The sequence below is a fragment of the Hakea prostrata genome, chromosome 2 (genome assembly GCF_041222555.1).
Source record: "Hakea prostrata isolate BN-2017 chromosome 2, UWA_Hpros_2, whole genome shotgun sequence".
Taxonomy (NCBI): Eukaryota; Viridiplantae; Streptophyta; class Magnoliopsida; order Proteales; family Proteaceae; genus Hakea; species Hakea prostrata.
Window position 1 is genome coordinate 59,333,050 of NC_142601.1, and position 22,262 is coordinate 59,355,311.

At 37.8% G+C, this 22,262-nt stretch overlaps 1 protein-coding gene across 2 annotated transcripts; it reads left to right on the plus strand.

Moving 5' to 3' along the window:
• Positions 1-1,691: 1,691 nt before the first annotated feature.
• On the plus strand, positions 1,692-20,598 carry LOC149025322 (S15/NS1, RNA-binding protein). Of its 2 annotated transcripts, XM_089145543.1 has the most exons (5): positions 1,696-2,842; positions 9,507-9,589; positions 10,327-10,438; positions 19,550-19,602; positions 19,925-20,598. In XM_089145543.1, exons 1-5 carry the CDS (start codon positions 1,891-1,893, stop codon positions 20,072-20,074), a joined length of 1,350 nt encoding a protein of 449 aa, XP_089001669.1. In that variant the 5' UTR covers positions 1,696-1,890; the 3' UTR covers positions 20,075-20,598. The 2 variants fall into 2 exon arrangements, with proteins under 2 accessions (XP_089001670.1, XP_089001669.1); XM_089145544.1 differs by lacking the exon at positions 19,550-19,602 and having other exon boundaries at positions 1,692-2,842; positions 19,925-20,040.
• The last annotated feature ends 1,664 nt before the right edge of the window (positions 20,599-22,262 follow it).

Here is a 22,262-nt window from a genome sequence, read left to right on the forward strand (position 1 = left end):
AAAAAACTTTTCATGTTTTTACATTGGTTTTGATGTGTTTATTTTTCAATAGATTATGATTGTATTTTACTATTTAAAAAAAAATGTTAAAGAAATATAAGAGGCAAAATCCAAGATCCAAATAATTGTTAACTTGAAATGGGTTTAATGGTTGATATTGGGTTAATAATGCTCTTGAAATCGATTCCATTCGAATCTAAACTATTAGTCAACTGAAAACTAAAACACACCAAGCTAAAACTAGACCAACATTGCAATTTTGCTAATGATTTGTGTTGTGGATATGTACCCCAAGAACCCCCTCGGGAATAAACACTCACCCCCTCGGGTAAGTGTGTGTCACCTTCTTGGGAGAAGTTCAAGAACCCCTTTGGGAGGAAACACTCACCCACTTGGGTAGGTAAATATCACCCCCACGAGAAGAGTTGAAGAACCCCTTTGGAGGAAACACTCATTCATTCACGTAGGTGAATATCACCCCCACAAGAAGCGTTAAAGAACCCCCTCGAGAGGAAACACACACCCAATCGGGTAAGTGTACATCACTCATTCGGGAAGAAACACTCATCCCTTCGGGAGGAAACACACACCCACTCGAGTAAGTGTGTATCACCCCTTCAGGAGGAGTTGAAGAACCCCCTCGGGAGGAAACACACACTCACTCGGGTAAGTGTGTATCACCCTTTCGGGAGGACTTGAAGAGCCCCTAGAAGGAAACACTCACTCACTCGGATAGTTGGGTAAGACATTTCCTAGGGGATCTATCCATATTTGAGACAAGCTCGTAAAGTGAGAAGACGTTCAAATGCTAAGTCCAAGAATAACGTTGGAGACGAACAAGTCAAAGGGGTTAGTTAGAGATAACTACCCATCGTATCCACTCCGAAACATGGAGAGGTAGATAATGGAATAACGGCTCTATTAGGTCCGCTAAGGAATGGAACGTACTTCTTAAGGCAACTCGCCCACTCTTCAACTAAATGGGTGAAATTAATGGAGACGTCGCCTCTAGGTAACCTCTATATAACCTCCATCCTAATATGAGAAAGGTACGAGATTGAACTTACTATTAGTCTCTACGCTTTGAGAACCCTCTCAAGGCCTTCTATTGTTGCCTAAATTAACTTGGGCGTCGGAGGTGGTCCCTCGACCAACACAAGGTCGGGCCGCTTTAATTTCCTTTGTGAGTGCAGGCATCACACCTATTCGTATTCAGTTAGAGAAGCCTTCAAGAGGTCATCCAACTATCCGGCTGACACGAAGAAAGTCTAGACGCAACAATTTGTTTTCAGTCTAAGACCGTTAAGCCTAGGTTGAGATTATTCGAGATTGAACTATAACATCCTTAATTACAAAGATGGAATCTAAAGAATTGAATGTGACTTAAAGGATGTGCACGAATGGTTTTAGTTGAAGTAGAGAAATTCGTGGAATTTTAAACGGTTCAGTCTTGACATGGAAATGACAATCCGTTTCCTTATGCATGAGCAATACATGTATAAGATTAAATCTAGGGGCTGTGATTAGACTTGAAAGATATAAAAAAATTTATTTTAATTAAATCTTGATTATTTGATTTAACTTTCAACCCATGTGGTCTATTTATAAGGAAATGGATGGTCCATTTTCATATCTCAAAAATGGATTGAATAAAATTCCAGGTTTTCGTTCAACCTGTTACGAAACGCGCCCGCAGAGCCCATTGTAAACCCGTTTCCAATCAACCCGAAGCTGATTGGTTGGTTCATGTTGCGGTAAGGATTTGGTCCATTAGCAGACGAAGCTCGAACCAGAGAGTCTGATGTTGTCGTCGTCTCGCTTTGCACTCTCTAATTCGCACTAGGGTTTTGCATCGGCGCTTTGGGAGATACGGTTTCATTCAGCTAGTCAATGGCACTACAGTGGAGATCGAAATGTCGAACTCTGCAAAACCCTAGGTTCGTCCAACGATTTTCTTCTTCGTCCTCAGAATCTAACGATGAGGAAGGCAAGAAGGAATCATCGACTCCGGTTACCTCTTCATTCTCTTCGTACTTGACTGACGTTAAAGCCAGTCTAAAGCAGTCTTCAGCTCCTCCTCGAAGGGTTTCTCCCAATTCTCCCAATTCTTCCAGGGGAACTCCTTTCACTGCGCAGAAACCTTCGAAGATCGCTTCTCTGGAAGAAATCCGCAAAAATCTTGCTGAATATCGCCAAAGAACAGCTGCTCCTCCGTCCAATGACAAGCCTTCGTCCTCACCTTCTCAAGTTGTCTCATTTCAGGACCTCTACAAGAGAAATGTGATTGAAAAGCGCGAAGGTGGGAATGGTGGAGCCGGAAGCGGCAGTGAAAGACCATTTTTTGATACTATAAAGGAAAGCATTAGGCAACTTAGAGCTTCAGCTGGAACCCAGCCTGCGAGTGATCGATTCGGAGGAACGGGCGGTAGAGCAAGCAGGACCATTGACCCTCTGTCTCTCAGCGCTCTCAGAAGTACTCTCAAGCAGCAGCCCCAAGACCCTTCTTCGGCTTCATCTGTTGTTGGAGGGTCGGAGGCGCTCTCTTCCTATGTTTTTGGAAAAGAACGGAGAGCAAAGCAGCCAGAATCTCCATCAATGAAGACAGAGCTTATGAGGATGTATGATTACAATGAGCTCGGGGAGAAGCTTCGGCAACTTCGTCCTGTTGATACTAATATCAGTAAAAACTGGTTTTCACTTGGGGAGTTAACTGATAGACTGATGAAACTGAGAGAGATTGAAATTAGAAATCCCCCCAAAGGTGGGTTTGCGTTTCAAGACATACGAGATAGCTTAGTGAGCTTGAAGACTGCAGATGAGGATAAGACAAAGAAATCGTCGAGTAAGTTCAACCATAAATTATTTTTATTATTATTTTTATTTTGGGGTAGTAGTTCAATCATGAATTACTGTTTAGCTAATAGTATGATAATATGGTTATTCATTGGTTAAATGGAGACAGCAGTTCTGTCATTTATCTTTGTTTTTTTAGTTATTATTATTATTATTTTTTTTAATATCTTAGTTCGCACTATGGAGCGGTTTTGGTTTGGCATCTCGTAACTAGTGAGACCACCCAGCAATCTATTTACTCAGCTTGTATCTGACTCCCCCAGGTTTGAGTTGTTGGGGGAGTCACAAATAATTGAGACCATTGTTTGAGCATTGAAGTGATCCCTCACCATCCCAATTTGCATTGAATTGCTGTGTCATACTGACATGGTTTCCTACCCCTTGGTGATATAGATGCCGATTATTTAGGGGATGAATGAATTTAATGGTATCCATTGTTTTCAAAGAGTGCCAATGTTCAAAATTCTGGCAGATTCTTTTGTCTTTTTCACATTACAAGACAGCATTAAGTACTTTTTCCTTTGATCAGTTTTCATGATTTTAGTTGTAATTTCAATGACATGGGAACAGTTTTCAGTATTTTTTTTTTGGGGGGGGGGGTTGCAGCGGGTAAAGTTTTATGCAGGCGTTGTTATCTATGCTTGGGGAATTTCAAAGGGGTTTTGAAACTCTAAGAGTTATGTACCCAAGGTTTTCACCTTCATATAATGCAAATTTTTGTTGCTCTTAAAGACAGCCATCAGATTTTACCAACTACTATTACTTGTTTGACTCAGGTGGGGCTAAGTGAGATTCCTTTTGGGGGGGGGGGGGTAACTAGTGTAATTTTGACTGCCACCTGTATATCTTCATCGTCAGCTGTCATCATCATAAACCTATATACTATGCTTTAATGGTTAACATTCTCCTCTATTGATCTTGGCTTGCTTACTCTCTCTGGTTTACACTGAATTGGTCTGAGAGTATGGCTGGAAACAAAAACTAGTTCTATAGCATTAGGAAATAAATCTGTTATTATACAATGAATTGCGAATTATCAAAGTCTTTGAGTAATTGATTGAAGACGGTTGAGCAATCTCACAGACAAGAACAAATAAATTAGATACATGAGGGACTCTAGTCTACCTTCAGCTTCCAAATAGTCAGTCTATGTACGAATATTGAGGCTTCTGTTGAAACATTTGAAGCAGGCATTATTGAGGCGGTGGACAGTGTGGAACTTAGTACTGCAGTTGACAGGTTGAAATTATCAGCTGTAATGATTGAAACCACCGAAAGAAGAACACAAGAAGATGTAATTGTAGAAGGCCCCATGAAGGCATCTAATTTTTTTTTTTTTAGGAAACTCCACTCATTGACTATTACATGCCTTCTAACATCCATGAGTGGCTTGAGTACATTTATGGTTGGAAGACATGTTCACCACTTGATTTTGATTGTCCATTGTGAAACTTTTGTTCTGGTTTGTTTTCAAGCAAAGGAGAATTGATGCAGGAACATCGATCATCGCAAGCAAAGAGGACCAAAGGTCAGCTCCTTGGCTGGCCCAATGTAACCTGATAGGCACCTTTGGTTTCCAGACTAGCCTGTCCCTTCAGCTTTCCAATTGTGGACTCCTGAAGCAAACAAAGTTCTGGCAGATTCTTTTTTCCTTCTAGTACGTCAAGGCAGCATTAAGTACCTTTTCCATTGTCGGTTTTCAATATTTTAATTGTAGTTTCAGTGTCTTAGGGATTTTTCTAAGTCTTGGAATTCAATCTACTTTTGGGCATTCCAAGGGATTTTGGAATTTTTTCTTAAATGTTATGTTGCCATACTCAAGGTCTTCACCTCTGTATTATAGTTAGAAAACTAGGTTCTGACCTGGCTAGTTGCCTGACTCAAGTCAAAATTTGGTCAGACCTGGGTGACACTAATGTAGAGTCAGTTAGTGTGTGAATGACCAAACCAGGCGATGTTTGCCCCGGTCACTTTTAACTTAGCACTTTTGCGCTAGTAAAATATACTCACTGAGTTTAGTTTCTTGGTTTTCTTCCTCCACATGTCCCTCAATTTTCTTCAACCTTGAGTGTTCATGAATGAGGAATCCAACATTGAAGGACTCGTACCTTCAAGTCCATAGGTAACCCAAGAAAATCTCTTTTGTGATTCAGGATTTTCAAAGGGGGAACTCGGTGAATAGAGTGGAAAATAAAGTTTCTCAGACATCTTCTTTGTCTATGGCAATTGCCACTGTTGCTACTTCTCCACCCCTCCATGTCTCTAGTGATGGAAGTGTTGAGTCAATCCCCCCTCTCTCTCTCTCTCTCTCTCTCTCTCTTTGTGCCCCCATCCCCCCCCCAAAAAAAAAAAAAAAAAAAAAGAATGAAGAAAAAAAAGATCCAAATTTGTGCTGGTTCTCTTGCTTTGGTGATCAACAACAACAGAGTATCTGGTGCTTTCATTGGAGATTGTATTAGAAGCCACCGAGAAGTATTGATAAAAATGTAGATGAGGCGAAGAGGAAGAGATAGAGTTAACAATTCTTTGTACTTGCCTACTTTGCTTTACATGTCAGATGCTTTTTTATTTTTATTCTTATTTGAGACCTTACCATAGTTGTCAATGCAAAGCCGTTTTTAACCACTTTGTTTTGAACCGCTTAATTGACACTCAATTTGCAATGGAACTCCAAGGCCCAAAGTAACATAGAACCTATTTTTTGCTTCGGGGGCGTTGCCCCCACACCCCCGTCGGCAACAGAATGTGAAGTATAAGCCATACTCAACATCAAGAATCAATAAATCAGTAAATGCCTAGGCGAACACTTTGACAACCATGGTTTGACGAGATGAACTTATGTTTGTGTTCTTTATGTGAATAATTTTTCATAATTATGATTTTTGAATGCTTTTTTTTTTTTTTTTTTTTTTTTTTTTTTTTTATAAATTTTATGAATATGACTATTGAATATTGGTTTAGCTTATTAGAAAGTAATTGTATTGAAAAGTAGTTAAAAGGTAGTTATATTGAAAATTTTTGACCCAACCGCTTTGGTTGCCTTATTGCCGCCTAAATGCCTAGGCGGAGCCCCAATCGCTTTGGTCGCCTTGCTGCTTTGACAACTATGGACCTTACTATTCAATGGTTTGCATAATGTGGAGGCAAAGAATGGAGGTGCAAAGCTGTAACTCAAGAAAGTGGGTTAGGCAGTTAGTTGAAAAAGAGGGGTGGGTTGAGATGATATTTATCAAGGTACATATTGGTGGCACCTTGGCACCTAGGTGGTTCTTTGCCCCCTAGGCTTTGAGGTGCTTTATTGACACAATTTTGGCTGCTTTATCGCCTTTGCTGCTGCCTTGTTGCCTTGTGTGCCCGATTGCTACTAAGTCGCTATAGCGGTCACTTTTTTGACATTTTGTATCTGGACCTTCTTTTAAGGTTTCTTTTAATCTTCAAATTTTATTCTACGAAACCATATATGAATGTATTTTGGATTCATGAATCATTAGATAGAGAATTATTCAGAATAGTGCGATCAATTGATTTATCGGATTGGTTAAAAAAAGCAGTAGATAAATCTGACAAATGAGGCTGATGCGTTATATGGAACGCTCGTAGGGTCTAGGCACTAGGCACTTAATTGACATCACACCATCATAGAGGTAAGTATAATTACTATTTCCATTTTTGTACTTCTAATTTTATATGGTTCATAAGTATATATTATAATGTTATTACTTTATGTTACTAATTGCTATTGTATATATTTGTGGTATGATAAGATGAACTTATGTTTGTTTTTTTATTCTTTCATAATTATGATTCTTTAATTTTTTTTAGCTTATAGAAAAAGTATATAAGTTTTTGGTGTACTATTTGTGCCACATAAAACTGTGATATAAAAAAAATGTATTAAAATGTCTTGGTCGCCATATTGCCACCTTGGGCACCATCTTATCACCAAGACACTTGAGCACTGCCACTACTTTGGTTGCCTTGTTGCCTTGACAACCATGATTGATTTATAGCTATTGATGAAACTGCCTGTTTTGACTTCTAATATATTCTTGATGTGATTATGATCTGCTACATTGTGGCTTATGTAAAAATTAAAGACGCACAAAATTGAAAAAGTACATGAATCATTCGAGTCCCAAGGTTTTGAAGAAACTGTTGAGTTATAAAACCTTGTTCCTAAGCTCTATATAATGCAAATCTTGGTTGTTCTCAAAGACAGTGATTTTACAACATACTATGTAAGCATTTCGGTGTTGCTCAAGTGGGCTTAGGTAAAACTCCTCCATGGTGCAAGTAGTGTGACTCTAGCTTGGTGATGTTATGTGTGCCTTGGTGGAACTCCTATGCCTTGGCAACTTGTGGGGAGTCTAAACTGCCATTTATCTTCTATCTTCATCTCCACCTATCATCATCACCATATCATGTATTTTAATTTAAATCCTGATAATAATCTCCTGTAGCATCGCTCTGTGATTTTTTTCAAGGTGATTTGACAGCATTCATGCATAGAAAATAAGGCGATGTAGCCTCAACTGAATGAGGGCCAGAAAGCCAAGATCCTTGGATGAACAACAGTGAAACAAACTTGGTTTAAGATGTCTCAGTCAGGACTGATTCAAGCTGCTCTTTAGGGCTAACAGAATCCTGAGTCTGAAAGTGAACTTTCAACTGTTTCTGATTTCTGAAATTGAACTGAACTCCCTTGAAGATCTTTTCTTTCTGCCTTGTTCATATAACTGATTGAGGAATTGAATTCCTCAATTCAGGAATTCGGGTTTGGGTTTACTAGAACTTTGATTGGGGCTCTGTTTAGGGTTTTGGGGCTTCTCGGGTGGGGTGTACAGGGACTGGTTTGGGGTTACAGGTCTAGGGTTAGGTATGTTAAGGTTCTAGAAGGGAAACTAATTATTTGTAGAAGTTGGCCGTTGAAGGTCTAGGGTTTTGGATTTCAGTTTCACAATTACGACTTTAAGAGTAAGGCCTAAGGGTTTGGGAATTTAAGGTTTTAAAGGAGTGAATAGAGTTGAGGCTGAGATCAAGTGTTAGTGGCTGTAGAGAGATTATGGATCTGCAAGGGGGAAGGATTCTAATGGAATTTTAAGAATTATTAGTTATAGGGTTCATGGAGAAGTGAAGAAGGGCCAAATCGGCAGAGTTTGCAGAAATAGCTAGTTAAAATAGGGGAAAGGTGAATGGAAAAAGGGTGACTTTTCACTTAACTGTAACCAAATTTGGTGATGGATTGAGATGGAGATGGAATGATGTACCCAAGGTGCAATCTCTGCCAAAGGATAAATGCTTTTGTTTGGAAACCCATAATGCTTACTTGATCACCTGGAAGTACCTTGTCACTGATTAGAAGCTCTACTAACACCCTGCTCTTAGGCAGTAACACACTTTTAATTAATTGTATTCTGAAATCTGCATTCTGAATTGTGTTACATGCTCAGGCCTTGTGTTTATCGCCTTGAACTAACTTCTGTAGTTGTAGTTAGAAACTAACTTGAATTTAGTAGGACCACAGATTAACCTAATAAGGACTGTTTAGCGTTTAGTCATGTGTGTCAGGCGACTCAGGCCCTTGATAACGATTATTTACTGATGTGTATCAGGGTTTGATAAGGTCTACTTAGTTAAGGCGCATTACCGTTGATAGCTGTGACCTAATTTAAACAAAATAAAAATCTATTCTCATATGTGGCCCTAAGCACTAAAGTTATGGGCCCATAAAAGATGCCCATGACCACGAACTTTCCGAATTACTGCCCAGCACATAGCTATCAACCCTAAGTTGATCCTATTGATCTTAAAGGAAAATTGACCAATTTGGGGTTGGACCTTCATCATAATGTTCGACTGTAACATAACTCCTTCAATATAAATCAGATTTAAGATATCTTAATGTTTGTGCACATTTTGTGCTGCTAGATTATGCGGTTTCATCTAGATGACATTTCATTTTAGGAGTTTACATATTGGTTTGTCAGTTGACTCACTATACTTCGACTGCTGCATAGAACTGTTGGAATGGGTTATAGAGTTCTGATACAAGTATGATTGATCCAAGTCAGGATGCCTTATCTATGGCCCAAGTGTGTTGGGGCCTGAATCCCTTGACAAGATGTTTAGTTTCTCTCTGGACTCACGTATACTTTGTTCAGATGATCTCCAATGGCCTCAGTTACTGGTGTGGGTTATATGGATAAGAAATCCTGCCACACAGTTTGTATACTTACAGACATCTTTGTTTGTATGTAAGTACATTATTATCTGTATCATGTTGGAAATAAAATTATATATATAGAGGAGGTGTGGAACCAGTTCTATTCATAGTCTCTTTTTGCCTGGTTGGGAACAGTATCCAACGCTATTGAATACACTTCATCAAATGTTGGTACATGCTAGGAAACTTGTAGAACTGTTTATAGTTGGAACATGTTCATCCATTGCAAGTATGTTGGTAAACTGAGGATATAACTATGGAATCCTTATAATCTTTGGTATTGCATAGTTTTTTGTGTTCAAGCCTTTTGACATGCATAAGTCCTGGACAGGGCATTTTCAAAACGTGTTTTTTCCCATGCTTGTTCCGTTTTTCCTTTTTGGCGTGGACGATCTGTATGTTATTTAACTGATAAGTTTCTTGCTATCAGTTCGCAGGCTTGATATACTGGGTCACCTGGGTGGGACTCCAGAGTTTATGCTGTCACCTCCAAAGGAACACCTTGTTGAGAAGGTAAGTAAATGTTTTTGAAAGTGTTATTTTGTTTCTGTAGTTTTATACTTTTATGTTTCTTGTTTTCTGGAGGTTCATGTGCTTCTGGTGTTGTTTTAAAATGGAGCATTCTCATATTGTTTTTTGTGAAAATTTGGTTTTCTCAGATTCTCTCTCTCTCCCCCCCCCCCCCCGAAAAAAAAAAAAAGAGGTTTCTCTATTGGATGATTTGATTGATTGTTGTATAGCCTATATTGACTTTTGCAAGGATGATGTGTTCAACTGAAATAACTTTCCTTTGTTAATTTCATGTCTTGTTTTTGTGTTTCTTCTATTTTTTTTTTTTGGGGGGGGGGGGATGTAAGAGCAGTTGTTTGGCATGAAGGAAATGGTAATAATCGTTTTATACAAATTTTTTTTTCTATATAGGGTTCCTATCTTAATGAGGGATATTACCTGAATGCTTTTGAAATTCATGCAGAGCTTGTTTTTTTATAAGGTAGTACTTTTGCTAATAATTGAAGTGTGTGAATCGTTACTGGCAGTACACGTTGCTTCGCACTTTGGTCTGGTTCTATCCAAAAGAAGCAAAATAATTTCTAGGGCACAACTCTGAAATGGCTGACACATTGTTTGGAACGTAGGGCATTGTTCCTAACTGTTTGGAAAACAATACTGTTGCCAATGATATTGGGTCTTTGGTAACCATTAGACTTGCTGATGTTACAATCTGTTCTTTTTTCTTTTTATCGTCACAGTATTTCCATCCGGATAACATGTCATCTGAAGAAAAGATGAAACTAGAGCTCAAAAAAGTTAGGGATGAATTTAAAATGTCAGAAACTGATTGTGGATCAGCACGTGTTCAAGGTAAGGATGTTTCACCTTCCAGTTTCCTTGGGTTCATCTTACTGAATGCTCTTTGTTTTTGGGTCTTCTTTTTTCTTGGTTTCAATAGTTGAATTTGCACTTTTCTTTTGGCCATCTGATTTATATTCTTTTTGTTTCTATTCATATGAAATCTCTCAACTCTATTTGGTGTTCTCTGGAATGTGAAGTGATGTGCAGTCTACTATTTGAATGTGCCAAGATGCAAATAAGTGCATGTCTCATATGCTTTCTGCTAGCACCTCAGCTATAGCACTGGAATGGTGACAGACAGAATTAATTAGCTGAGGAAAAGTTGCTTGTCTAGTAATTGCTGAATTCTAGAATAATCAAGTTGGAATTGATTTGTTTCTCTCTGCCTTTTCTCCCCTTTTTTAGATGGTGATAATTGTGGGCCAAAATAATTTTGAGAAACGGTTTGTCATAATAAAATGTTATAATTTGGGGCATCCTAAAATATAGTTGAATTAATGTGGTGGACTGTTAAATACAAGGCTTGGGGAACTAGATTTGGATTTCTGTTTGTAGATACTGGGCATAAATTAAGGTTTGTCTCAAGTTTCCTAAATTAGTGTTCCTTTATTCTGTTGTGGTGTTCACAGTACCATTTTGTTCTTGTTGTGGTGTTCATAGTACCATTTTGTTCTTGTTGTGGTATTCATGGTACCATTTTATTCCTCCTATGATTTTGTTAGTTCCTGTAATTTTAGTTGTGACTAGCTAAGTGACACTTGCAAATGCACGTGAGACCATACATGGGGAAGAGAGAGAGGAAAAAATCGAGAAAAGAGAGGAGAAAGAAAAACACCAAAAATTAAGAAGTTCTATAATAAGAAGAAAAAGCTAATAGTGTTTGCAAAATCTTTTCATTTAAGTCATCTGTAATGATTCACTATTAAAAAGAATTGGCAAGGAAATGAAGAAGAAGACTAAGATAAATGGATTAGAAATCAACATGTTCAACTCAGGAGATAAAAAAAAACAAATGATAGTTTTGACCATTTTTAAATATCACGGATAAAAAAAGACATTCAATTCAGGAGATAAAAAAACAAATGTTAGTTTGACCATTTTGAAATATCATGGATAAGAAAAGGTAACAATTCACATTTTCAGGGGAATCAGATGTAAAACTTTTGGGAGAGGAGTAAGGGTAAATAGAGAATAAGATACTTCAAGAAGATAAGTCGTTTGTTATTGAAGAACACATATCCCAATTATCAATTATGAACATAAATAGAAAACTAATTTGTTTCGTTAATATCAAACTTGAAGAAAGGTATATCTGATAGTAATAGTTTCTCTCTGTTTTTTAGGATGGATCTCATCTATGACCATCCATGTTAGTTTGTTTACAAAACTCAGCAATACAGTCAAACCAAACCCCCTCTCCAAGAAACCTAAGACTTCTGCGAGCCTTTTTTTATACGAATGTTTCACAAGTGTCCATCTTAAACTCAATTAAATGAATAAGTAGTACAATCTACAAATTAGTCCATTAGACTTTTTGATGTAGGAGAAACCCTAGAAACTAGGGGACCTACAAAGTGGGCTACTAGACTCTTAGAATTAAACACCTATTCTTGACAAATAGTAAAGAAAGGAATTTGTAGCACTTTGAAATCTGATTAATCATGCATGTAAGACAGCTAAAGTAGAAAAATAAACACAATAAGTCTTACTGGTAAGCACAACTAAACAAAAATCAATAGGGAAACAAGGGGATGGGGATCTTGGCACCATAACACTAAATTGAATGCAAGGGTATTAAGAAACTTAAAGAAAAATAGAGCTGTCCTAGTCAATATCAGATTTCTAGCAAGGAATTCAACAACTAACAATGTAAAGGGAGTCTTGGGAAGTTTTTGTTTTAAACAAAACTACTGCCAAAGAATAAATAAGAAATATTTTGGGAGAGAAAATGTTACCTGCTGATCCTGGCTGCAAAACAAGGGTTAGAAAGCATCTAAGAATAGAAATAAGAGAGAGAAAAAATATTTTGAAGTAGTGGGGAATCCTAGGAAAGGAGAAAATAATATTTTGAAGTAATGGCGCATCCTAGGAAAGAGAGTAGGTGATAAGAGAGAGGGATAGAAAGAAAAGAAACAAAGAGAAGGGAAGGGAGACTAACAAAAGACAACTAGCTGCCGTATAAGGGAAAGAGGGAAGAAAAGAAAAGAAGGTTTTTTGTTTTTTGTTTTGCAAGAAAAACAGAACCGTGGGGTTTGGGGAAGAAGAAGAAGAAGATTTCCATGAAAGAAACTAGGTCTTTTTTGAGAAAAAAGAGAGTTGATCTTTGTAGAGGAGAGCAAGGGGAAGTTTTCTAGCGGGAAACAAGGGTGAAAGGAGGAGAGAGAGATTATCTGGAGAGAGGGGAAGTGTGAGAGAGAGCTCTTTTTTTTTTAAATTCTTTCATTCATTGATTGCCAAAAACGAATTTGATACAAGGTTTAAATAAAAAAATTGATCCCTCACAACCCTACATGTTTAATTCCCAAAATAACCCCAACTTAAGTTGTAAATATAACCCAAACTCAAAATAATTCAAAATTGGGCCCAAATAGACTCTAGGATGAAATTAAAATATTTCAATAGTAAACTATTACCCAACCCACTAAAGACTAAGGAAAATAACATGACAAATTGCCTATGAGCAGGGTTTTTAATCGAACCATAGGATCTTAGCAATCCGATAATCTCCGAACTCATCATCCATCCACATAGATGCTGTCGTGGGATGATCTCTACGTCGGCGTCGCTAGTAAACTCGGAACGGCTCATTGATGTCCTCAACTCCTCATCACTTTTTATATGGAAATGATCCCAATTCTAAAAGAAGAATGCTTCCGAATCACACTTACATGAATGTATTTTAGTGATAAAAAAGGAAATAGACAGAGTTACATGGCAATGAGCATAATTCAAACACCTAAAACCCGTTGTTTTTTTCTGTTCCTTTCCCATCTTCCAACCCATCAAAAGATTTCATTCTTTTTTCAAGCCAACTTAACACCCAATGCTTCTCTTCTTAACAAACATGTGCGTAACTTCATATCATAAAGAAACCGAAACCTGTGTTCTGAGTTTGTATTTATCTTCATCTCAATTCTCATTCACTAACATAATCTTAATTCTATGATGGGAATACCCCCCAAAATTTACCATCCTCGATATCCGTCTCCCTTTCAATATATATCTTGATCTTTTGTTTCTTTTACTTCATTTTTCATCGTTTATTTTGCCAAATCCAAGCCAGATCCCAAATACTTGGATTGGTGAGTTGTTGTTTATAGTTTAATTTCAATGATGATAGCCTATCTTTTGATATCCAAATTACAACCATGGTTGAAAGGAATAAAATATTTAATTTCCACATGATCATGGCTAAGCCCATGGGAACTCCAACCATCTCAGTTGCCAAAGCCAAAGTAAAGACTTAGAACATTTCCAAAGTAGGTTCTCAATTTTTATAATTATCATTCAAATGGTAGCGGCCACCAAAATGGAATCAATCAAAATTGAGCTGTCTGGTTGAAAGGGCCATGCATCCTTCTCCTTTTGTTGCAGTCTCCAAGAGCCGATGGTCTCTCGCCAATTTGGACTGGTAAGCTGTTCAGCAAGTGTCGAAGCTCTGGAAGGGAGTAAATAAATGAATGATAAGCAAGCAAAGATATGTCATATATATAATATTTACAAATTTGATACTCTCTGATACACTACAAGGAGCAAACAGATAATATTTTCAGATTTATTTTACTTTCTGCTGCTTTCTTCTGTACCTGTCCTTGAAGTTCCATGCTTTCAAATCTGAACACTGACTCAACTCCTGATCAACCAACTCTATGGTTAAATCATGTTCAGCGATGCAACTCTATTAAAGCCATGTTGCTGTCAACCCCAAAGCCATTCATATCTTCCCACCACTTTTGGGTTCTTCATCCAACTACTTCGTCTTTTTAGTTCCTTTGGCCCTCCAGTATTGGTCTTCCCTATGAGAGCACCTCAAGGAAAAAGCCCTGAAAGCATCGCCTATATCAACATTGTCTCTAGATCTTCCAACTCATTTAGGAGTTAGAACCAGCCACAAAATCCATCCCTATCCACTCATTAGAAGTCTAGTTTTGTTATTAGTCTCTCTATATCTTAAACAGTCCAGTTGCACCCTCATATCATAATATGTTTCTATAATTTCTGCTTTTACAGAGAACCCCCCCTTTTTTTTTTTTTTGGTGGTTTGGGGCAGGGGCGGGGGTAAAAATTGCTACTGGTATGCCTGATACACTACAAGGAGCAAACAGATAATATTTTCAGTTTTATTTTACTCTCTGCTGCTTCCTTCTGTATCTGTCCTTCTTGAAGTTCCAGGTTCAGCCATGCAACTCTATTAAAGCCATGTTGCTGTCAACCCAAAAGCCAATCGTATCTTCCCACCACTTTGGGTTCTTCATCCTACCGCTTTGTCTTTTAGTTCCTTTGACCCTCCAATGTTGGTCTTCCCTATGAGAGCACTTCAAGGAAAAAGTCCTGGAAGTGTATTGACATTGTAATCCATCTCTAATCCACTCCTTATTAGTCTCGTTTCCTTGTCAGTCTCTCCATTTCTTTAAACAGTCCAGTTGCACCCTCATATCATAGTATATTTTTATAATTTCTACTTTTCCTGAGATATCTTTTTTTTTTTTTTTTTTGGGGGGGGGGGGGGGTGGGGGTTGTAAAAATTGCTGCTGGTATATCTGATACACTACATTGAGCAAACAGATTATATTTTACTTTCTGCTCCTTTCTTCTATATCCGTCCATGAAGTTCCATCCTCACAAGTCTGAACACTGACTTAACTCCTGAATAACCAACTGTACAGTTAAATCATGTTCAGCCATGCAACTCTATTGAAGTCATGTTGATGTCAACCCAAAAGCCATTCATATCTTCCCACCACTTTTGGGTTCTTCATCCTACAACTTTGTCTTTTAGTTCCTTTGACCCTCCAATATTTGGTCTTCCCTATGAGAGCACTTCAAGGAAAAAGTCCTAAAAGTTTCACCTCTATTGACATTATCTCTAGATCTTCCAACTCATTTAGAAGTTAGAACCAGCCACAAAATCCATCTCTAATCCACTCATTAGAAGTCTTGTTTCCTTATCAGTCTCTCAATTTATTTAAACAGTCCAGTTGCACTCTCATGTCATAATTTATTTCTATAATTTCTACTTTTTACACGGAGCAAACAGATAATATTTTCATATTTATTTTACTTTCTGCTGCTTTCTTCTATATCTGTCGTTCTTGAAGTTCCATGTTCACCTATTCAACTCTATTAAACCCATGTTTCTATCAACCCAAAAGCCATTCAAACTTTTGGGTGGTTCATCCTACCGCTTTGTCTTTTAGTTTCTTTGACCCTCCAATATTGGTCTTCCCTATGAGAGCACTTCAAGGAAAAAATGCTGAAAGTATCACCTGTATCGACATTGTCTCAAGATCTTCCGACTCACTTAGAAGTTAGAACCAGCCACAAAATCCATCTCTAATCCACTCATTAGAAGTCTCGTTTGTTTGTCAGTCTCTCTATTCTTTAAACAGTTCAGTTGCACCCTCGTATCATAATATATTTCTATAATTTCTACTACTACCACACGCCACACACACACACACACACACACACACACACACACACACACACACATATATATATATATATATATATATATATATATATATATATATATATATATATATATATATATATATATATATTATATATATATATATATATATATATATATATATTTGGGGGGGGGGTTAAAAATTGCTACTGATATATCTGATAGACTACAAGGAGCAAACAGATAATATTTTCAGATTTATTTTACTTTCTACTACTTTCTTCTGTATCTGTCCTTCTTGACTTTCCATCCTCACAAACCCTCTCTTGAACTCCTACTTAAGGAAGAACATCAATTTGCTTAACTTAAGAAGTTGGCCTTCTTTACAGTTCTAACCCTTTAATGTTGCTCTGTTGCATCACCAAATTGTTTATCATTATTAGTTTCTACCAACTCCTCTGGAGAGGGAAGAAATGGGAAAAGAAATCAAATCTATGCAGGCATAAATGAACTCATAATTCTAACCACATAGCAGCATATATCTGACCAATAATTCAGTGTCTTGGAGTCTACTATAGATGTTTTAACCACAGGAATAGCATTACCTAGCTGAGGTTCAAATATGCTGCAAGAGAGGAAAGCATCAGCAGCCTTTTCACACAAGATGGCAACAGGAACCAGTAGGAACCTGTATTGTGCTAGACTCAGAAGTGGAGTCCTGCGCAGATTGTGTCATACAAAATAGTCATGAATGTGCAAACCAGAAATGTGAAACAGTACAGTACTAAACCTTAGACAGCACATATAATAAGACACCAATATAACCTTGGGGTAAATTTTTTTGGTTGAAAATGAACCAAACCAGGTTCATAATGCAATAATGTGACTGGGAAGGCTTAACTGTGGAGAAGAAAGGCAAGTATGTTGTCAAGAGTTACTGTCAAATTTTGCAGTCTTTGGTTGTAGAATAAAAAACAATTACTTGGACCTCCGCCTCACACTACTCAGTTTCTAGGCAAATATCCAGAAAGAATTTCCTCTTCCGTATTATGGGTCAAAATCTCCACTGGAAGTTGTCCTCTCAAAATTTTTAAGCCTGACCTTCAACCACATACGCGAGTATTTCGGAACCAAACAAAGAAGGTTTATTCAGATAGAGGAAGAAAGGCAGCAAAAAGCCTACTAGATGAGCTGAATACGCAGTCAGCCAATCATGCAAATCATCAAGCAAACAAGCACCCAAACCAGTTCTTCCCAAGTCCATGTAATCATCTTCACAAACAAGATTAAACTCAAATGCTTCTAATCTGAACTGATGGCAGTCTAGCAGTCCATGAGACTCTTTCAGTAGCTGAAGAATTCAGAATTTGAAAACGGGAGTGCAAAGAAGAAGATGTTACAGTGCAAATAAGAAATGAAGAACAAACATCAGCAAGAGGAGAAGAAGAAAAAGAAAAGGTTACCGAGAATATGTGATCATGGTAGTGTCCAATGGTCATTCTTAGTGGGATTATCAGTGTAAAACAAAGAAATGAAATGGAGCAGTGACCGAAACCCAACCTTTTTAATCTTCTTTTCTTTTTGTCAGCAGGGCTTCTACCCCTCTTCCACTGTGCCCCATCTGCTTCCGAGGCCAGAGCTTTATCCTGATACCCTCCTTTTCCTCTCACTGAATTAGTCTCTCTGCCTGAGAAGGATGGGCCAGCACCCTGGCCGCTGATTTCCGGCGCTCTTCTTATCTTGTCGGCACTCTCCATCCCTACCTTGATATATCACATGATCAATTCAGTTTCAGTCCCAAGCAAGTAAAGATCGGATATCCCAAAAGTGCTCTGGTACTTTTGAGACAAAATTAAGGGAAATCCTTGTTTGCCAAAATCTGACATTACTGGAGACAACGTTGTGTCCTCTCAAGGACTTGTAAAGAAAACTCACATTCTTCAAAATTAGCGGAAACGAAACGAAGCATTTCTGTTTTAAAACTTCTAATTAATTGTGAAACAAGTCAGAATGATAGAAATGAATCAAAGAAAAACTCAATATATTGATGACAAACCCTGCCAGTCCATCAATATCAACAGAGGGAAGAAAAGATTCAACCTTCTTGAGTGCATCTTTGCAATCAGGGTTTGGAGTAATTTTGAAGGCATGCTTCGTTGAAGATTGATTTTTGGAAGACGATGTCTGGGTTTTCTTTGTAGGGTCATATTGGGAGTTTTGGAGCCAAAGTTGGGGTTTCAAACGGGGCTTGTTTTGGGGAAACGGGTTCTTGGGGTTTGAAATGATATTGCTAAAGGTATGTGGCTTTTAGTGAGGGCTGTTTTGGTACACTGAAAAAACATATCATCACTGATTTGAAGTTCTACTTTTATATAGTAGTATGATAGTATGATATGGTAGTATCATAAACTTAAGTTTTTACTGCCGTGGAGCACCTCAGGAAATTTCTTAAGATTCTTAATATTCATGTGGGGAGATATCTCTTTAGAGGGAGCGAAAGTGTGCAGAGATGCGACTCTTTAAGATGTGTTCACTCCCCCCCCCCCCACCCAACACAAAAAAAGAGAACTTCCAAAAAATGTTGGACTAAAGGAAATTTTTATTGAAGGCTTGTAAGGGTATTTTGGTCCAGTGAAAGGTGGTTATACCGAAACAGACCTGAATTTTGTAATTTTATATAGTAGTATGATATGATAATATAATATAGTATGATTGTATGAAACGTGAAATACCTCCACATCTTGATTGAGGTATATTTTGGGAGGGTGTGGGTATTTGTTTTTTTGGGGGGGGGGGGGGGGGTTGGAAAGTTTGAGTGGTTAGCCATTGAGGGGTGCTTTGTTTTCAAAGGGTGTGTTCCGTGGCAAGAGGTTATGTTGCTTGGAGGGTGGATTATTTTGTTCGGGTTCTTGAGGGGTGCTTTATTTTGAAAGGATGTGTTTCATGGTAGGGGGAATGTTGCTTTGCAGGAAGGGCATTTTGGTCCAAAGAAAGAGTGTCCATAACTAACTTGAGCTTTTCCTTTTATATAGTATATATGTATATGTCTGCCTTGAGCTTTTCAAGAATGTCTGGCCTCTTTTGCTGATGTTGGCTTCTGTTGTTACGGAGCCTTTAACTTTGGTCTCAAGGTTGAGCATAGCTGAGACAAACCTTTGAGATATTTTTTGCTTTGCTGCCACTTACTTCGTAAGGTTAATTGATTGGATCGAGCCCATAAACCAACAGCTGATTATGATGTGGAATATCCCATGCACGCTGTTTCATTTTGCTCAAACGTCTCCTTTATTTCCAAAATAATCATCCCCCCTGCCAGAATGTGAAAATTGCTGGCTCCACCCATTTTTAACCTTTTTGAAAGAATTCTGAACGTTTAATTCTTTGCTCTTGGCTTCGAGCACGCTTGAGTAAAGGTTACATTTTGCGTTTATTCAGTTCGTATGTATCTTTTTGGCTTGAAAGTTGTCTAACCTCTCATTTATTTGCAGTGGCACAACTCACGACAAAAATCAAGCATCTTTCATCGGTTTTGCATAAAAAGGTGACTGAGACTGCTACTGTTTTAGAGATGATCTGCATCTTGTTTCGTAAAATAGGTTGCTTGTGTGGTTTTGCTGTTCTTTTAGTGATATATTTGCATTCCTTATTCCTTGCATCTGGTCTTTGGAGCGCACTTTTTGCTTTGATTGTGGTTTGCATGCTTATTTTAAGTTTTCTGGAGTGATTTTGTAGGGTTTTACATTTGATTTTTCATTCATTTGGCCGGTTTTTGAATTGAAAACTTTCTGATCCTGATTTGCTTCTTTTTCTATACTCGGTAGATTTACAGTAAATATACACCTTACTGGATAAATATCTTGCAGGACAAGCATTCTCGCAAGGGTCTTCAAGGAATGGTTCAAAAGAGAAAGAAGTTACTGAAGTATCTTCGAAGAACTGATTGGGATTCCTACTGCCTTGTTCTCTCAAAGCTTGGTCTCAGGGACAACCCAGACTACAAGAAAATAAACTAGAAACTGGCACCCAGCTTCGGAAGAGAGGAAAAGCTGATATTGAGGAACTTCAGATTATCCCTTTTTAATGTTTTTTGGGTTTTCCTCTCCCATGTATTCTGGCAAGCCTTTTTATTATTTTTTTAAAAATTATATATATATTTTTTAACTTTCATATCTGATAAATTCTGAGTAATTTCATAAAGGACACTAATCAAAGTGAAATCAGGAATTTTCAACAGTAACTATTATTTAGTTGAGGAAAATTGTAATCCTAATGATTTTTTTGACAATGTTCCGCGGGTGCAACATATGAGACTAGACCCTGCATGGAAGGTTAAAGTGCTGCTCATTGACATAAGAGAGCTGGGAAATTCTTTCTCATAAATCAAATTCCAGCATGTTAAGCGTGACGCAAATATGGCTGCTGATTTTCTGGCCAAAGAAGTGGCTTTCATGCAACATTGCTTACTGTTTGTTAATCTACTCCCCTCCCCTCTTACATTGGGTTTTACTGTTTTGATACTCTATGTAGTAAAGTGTATCATGGTTTCTCCTTGTCTTTGTAATGTCTCCTATCGATTTGCCCGGGGGGGGGGGGGTTTTGGGGGGGGTGTTGGCGGGGGGGGGGGGGGGGGGCCCCCCCCCCCCCCCCAAACCGGGGGGGGGCCCCCCCCCCCCCGTGGGGGGGGGCCGGGCTTTCTCCGCCGCGGGGGCGCCTTTTCTTTTTTTTTATGTTTAAAATAAGTCTCAGCAAAAAAAAGAGACTGGACCCCTCCGTGACCAGGAGGGCATGGCCATCTATGACACCATTGTAGAAACCACTAGACAGTAAAGTGCATGGTAAGGCCTTCATTAAATATTAATATCTTCAAGGTTTTCTCTCTTCAGGTTGAACCGTATGGTATGGTGAACCAACAAAGGAGATGAAGGTGGTGATATGGAAGCTTGTCTCAGAAAATGGTAATGGAAGAGCTTGTCGTGAAGTTCCTCTGCAGTTGTCATTGCCCTCAAGGTGATATGGCTTAATTGCTTAAATATAGCTTTTAGCTGACTTTGGTTAGAAAAGTCAGGGTTACTCGATTGTGGAGATGCTAGTTTAAAATATACCCACGGTGGTGCTCCTTACTGCTTGAAACAATGAAGTCCTTTTACCCAGGGATAATAAAGCTTGGATTTTTCTTATCGGTCAGAAACATTGATGGCTTAGATTTGTCCTGATCTCTCCTCTGCCTTTCAAGTAAGCTGAGATTCTCTGGGCTTTGGTTGGTCAATCTTATTTGAAGAGGGAGTTTTTGGGACCTGTTTGTTAATCCACAGAAAAATTGATTTGGTGTTTGCTGCTTAGAGAAGCAGAAAAATCTGTTGAAAACTGTTTTGATTCGCATGATTTTTGCAACATATATTGAAATTTATGAATTTTTTTGCTTCATGAAACAGTCTCACAACAAGTAGAGTTTGAGGGAAATAGTTTTAAAAGGAGTATTTATAAAAATAAATATTATAAATATAAAAAATTAATAATAACAAATTTTATTACAATTTATATGTGTTTGAAGAGACAATTTTATCAAACGCCTATGGAATTGCTTCTAGAATCTACTTCTATAAGCAATTTTATTAAATATTTAAAAAAACTTTTTTTGGCCTTTAAAAGTACTTAGAACTGTTTTTGGTGTTTTTCCAAACATAAATACTTGATGAGTTATCAAATGTGTCATTGTGAGGAGAAGCAACAACTTCAAAAAATGTGTTGAGATTCACTATTCTCAAGCGTAGAGGATAGTATTATCTTTAAATCTCCTATGCTCATGTTTACAAAGGGTTTACCTCCAAATACTTGCAAAGTGGGTTTCTCCTCAATTGTGTGATGAAGGGGCATAAATATAATGTTATCTTTTACTCTTGAAAGTAGAGAGTGCCTCACAAGAAACCTAAGAGGATTTCTCATAAATATGAAAGCAAATGATGTGAATAACAAGAAATCTCTTAAGATCCTTAAGTACCATGGATAAAAATACCTTGAAGAAGAGGGAAATTAGACGAGCTACAAAGGATACTCTACTTGTGGTAAACGACTATAGAGGTTCTTAAGGTTTATTAACATTTTGTCCATAAAGATTAATTAAAAAAAAAAAAAAAAAACATGATCGACATCATATGAGAATTGCAATTGATAATGATCAACACTTTTAGCGAAGAAGTAATG

Excerpts from the sequence above, each read along its gene's own strand:
- LOC149025322 (XM_089145543.1), top strand. The coding sequence starts at position 1,891 with ATGGCACTACAGTGGAGATCGAAATGTCGAACTCTGCAAAACCCTAGG. Across the intron at positions 9,590-10,326 it reads AGGAACACCTTGTTGAGAAG|TATTTCCATCCGGATAACAT; the intron begins GTAAGTAAATGT and ends TTATCGTCACAG. Across the intron at positions 10,439-19,549 it reads TGGATCAGCACGTGTTCAAG|TGGCACAACTCACGACAAAA; the intron begins GTAAGGATGTTT and ends ATTTATTTGCAG.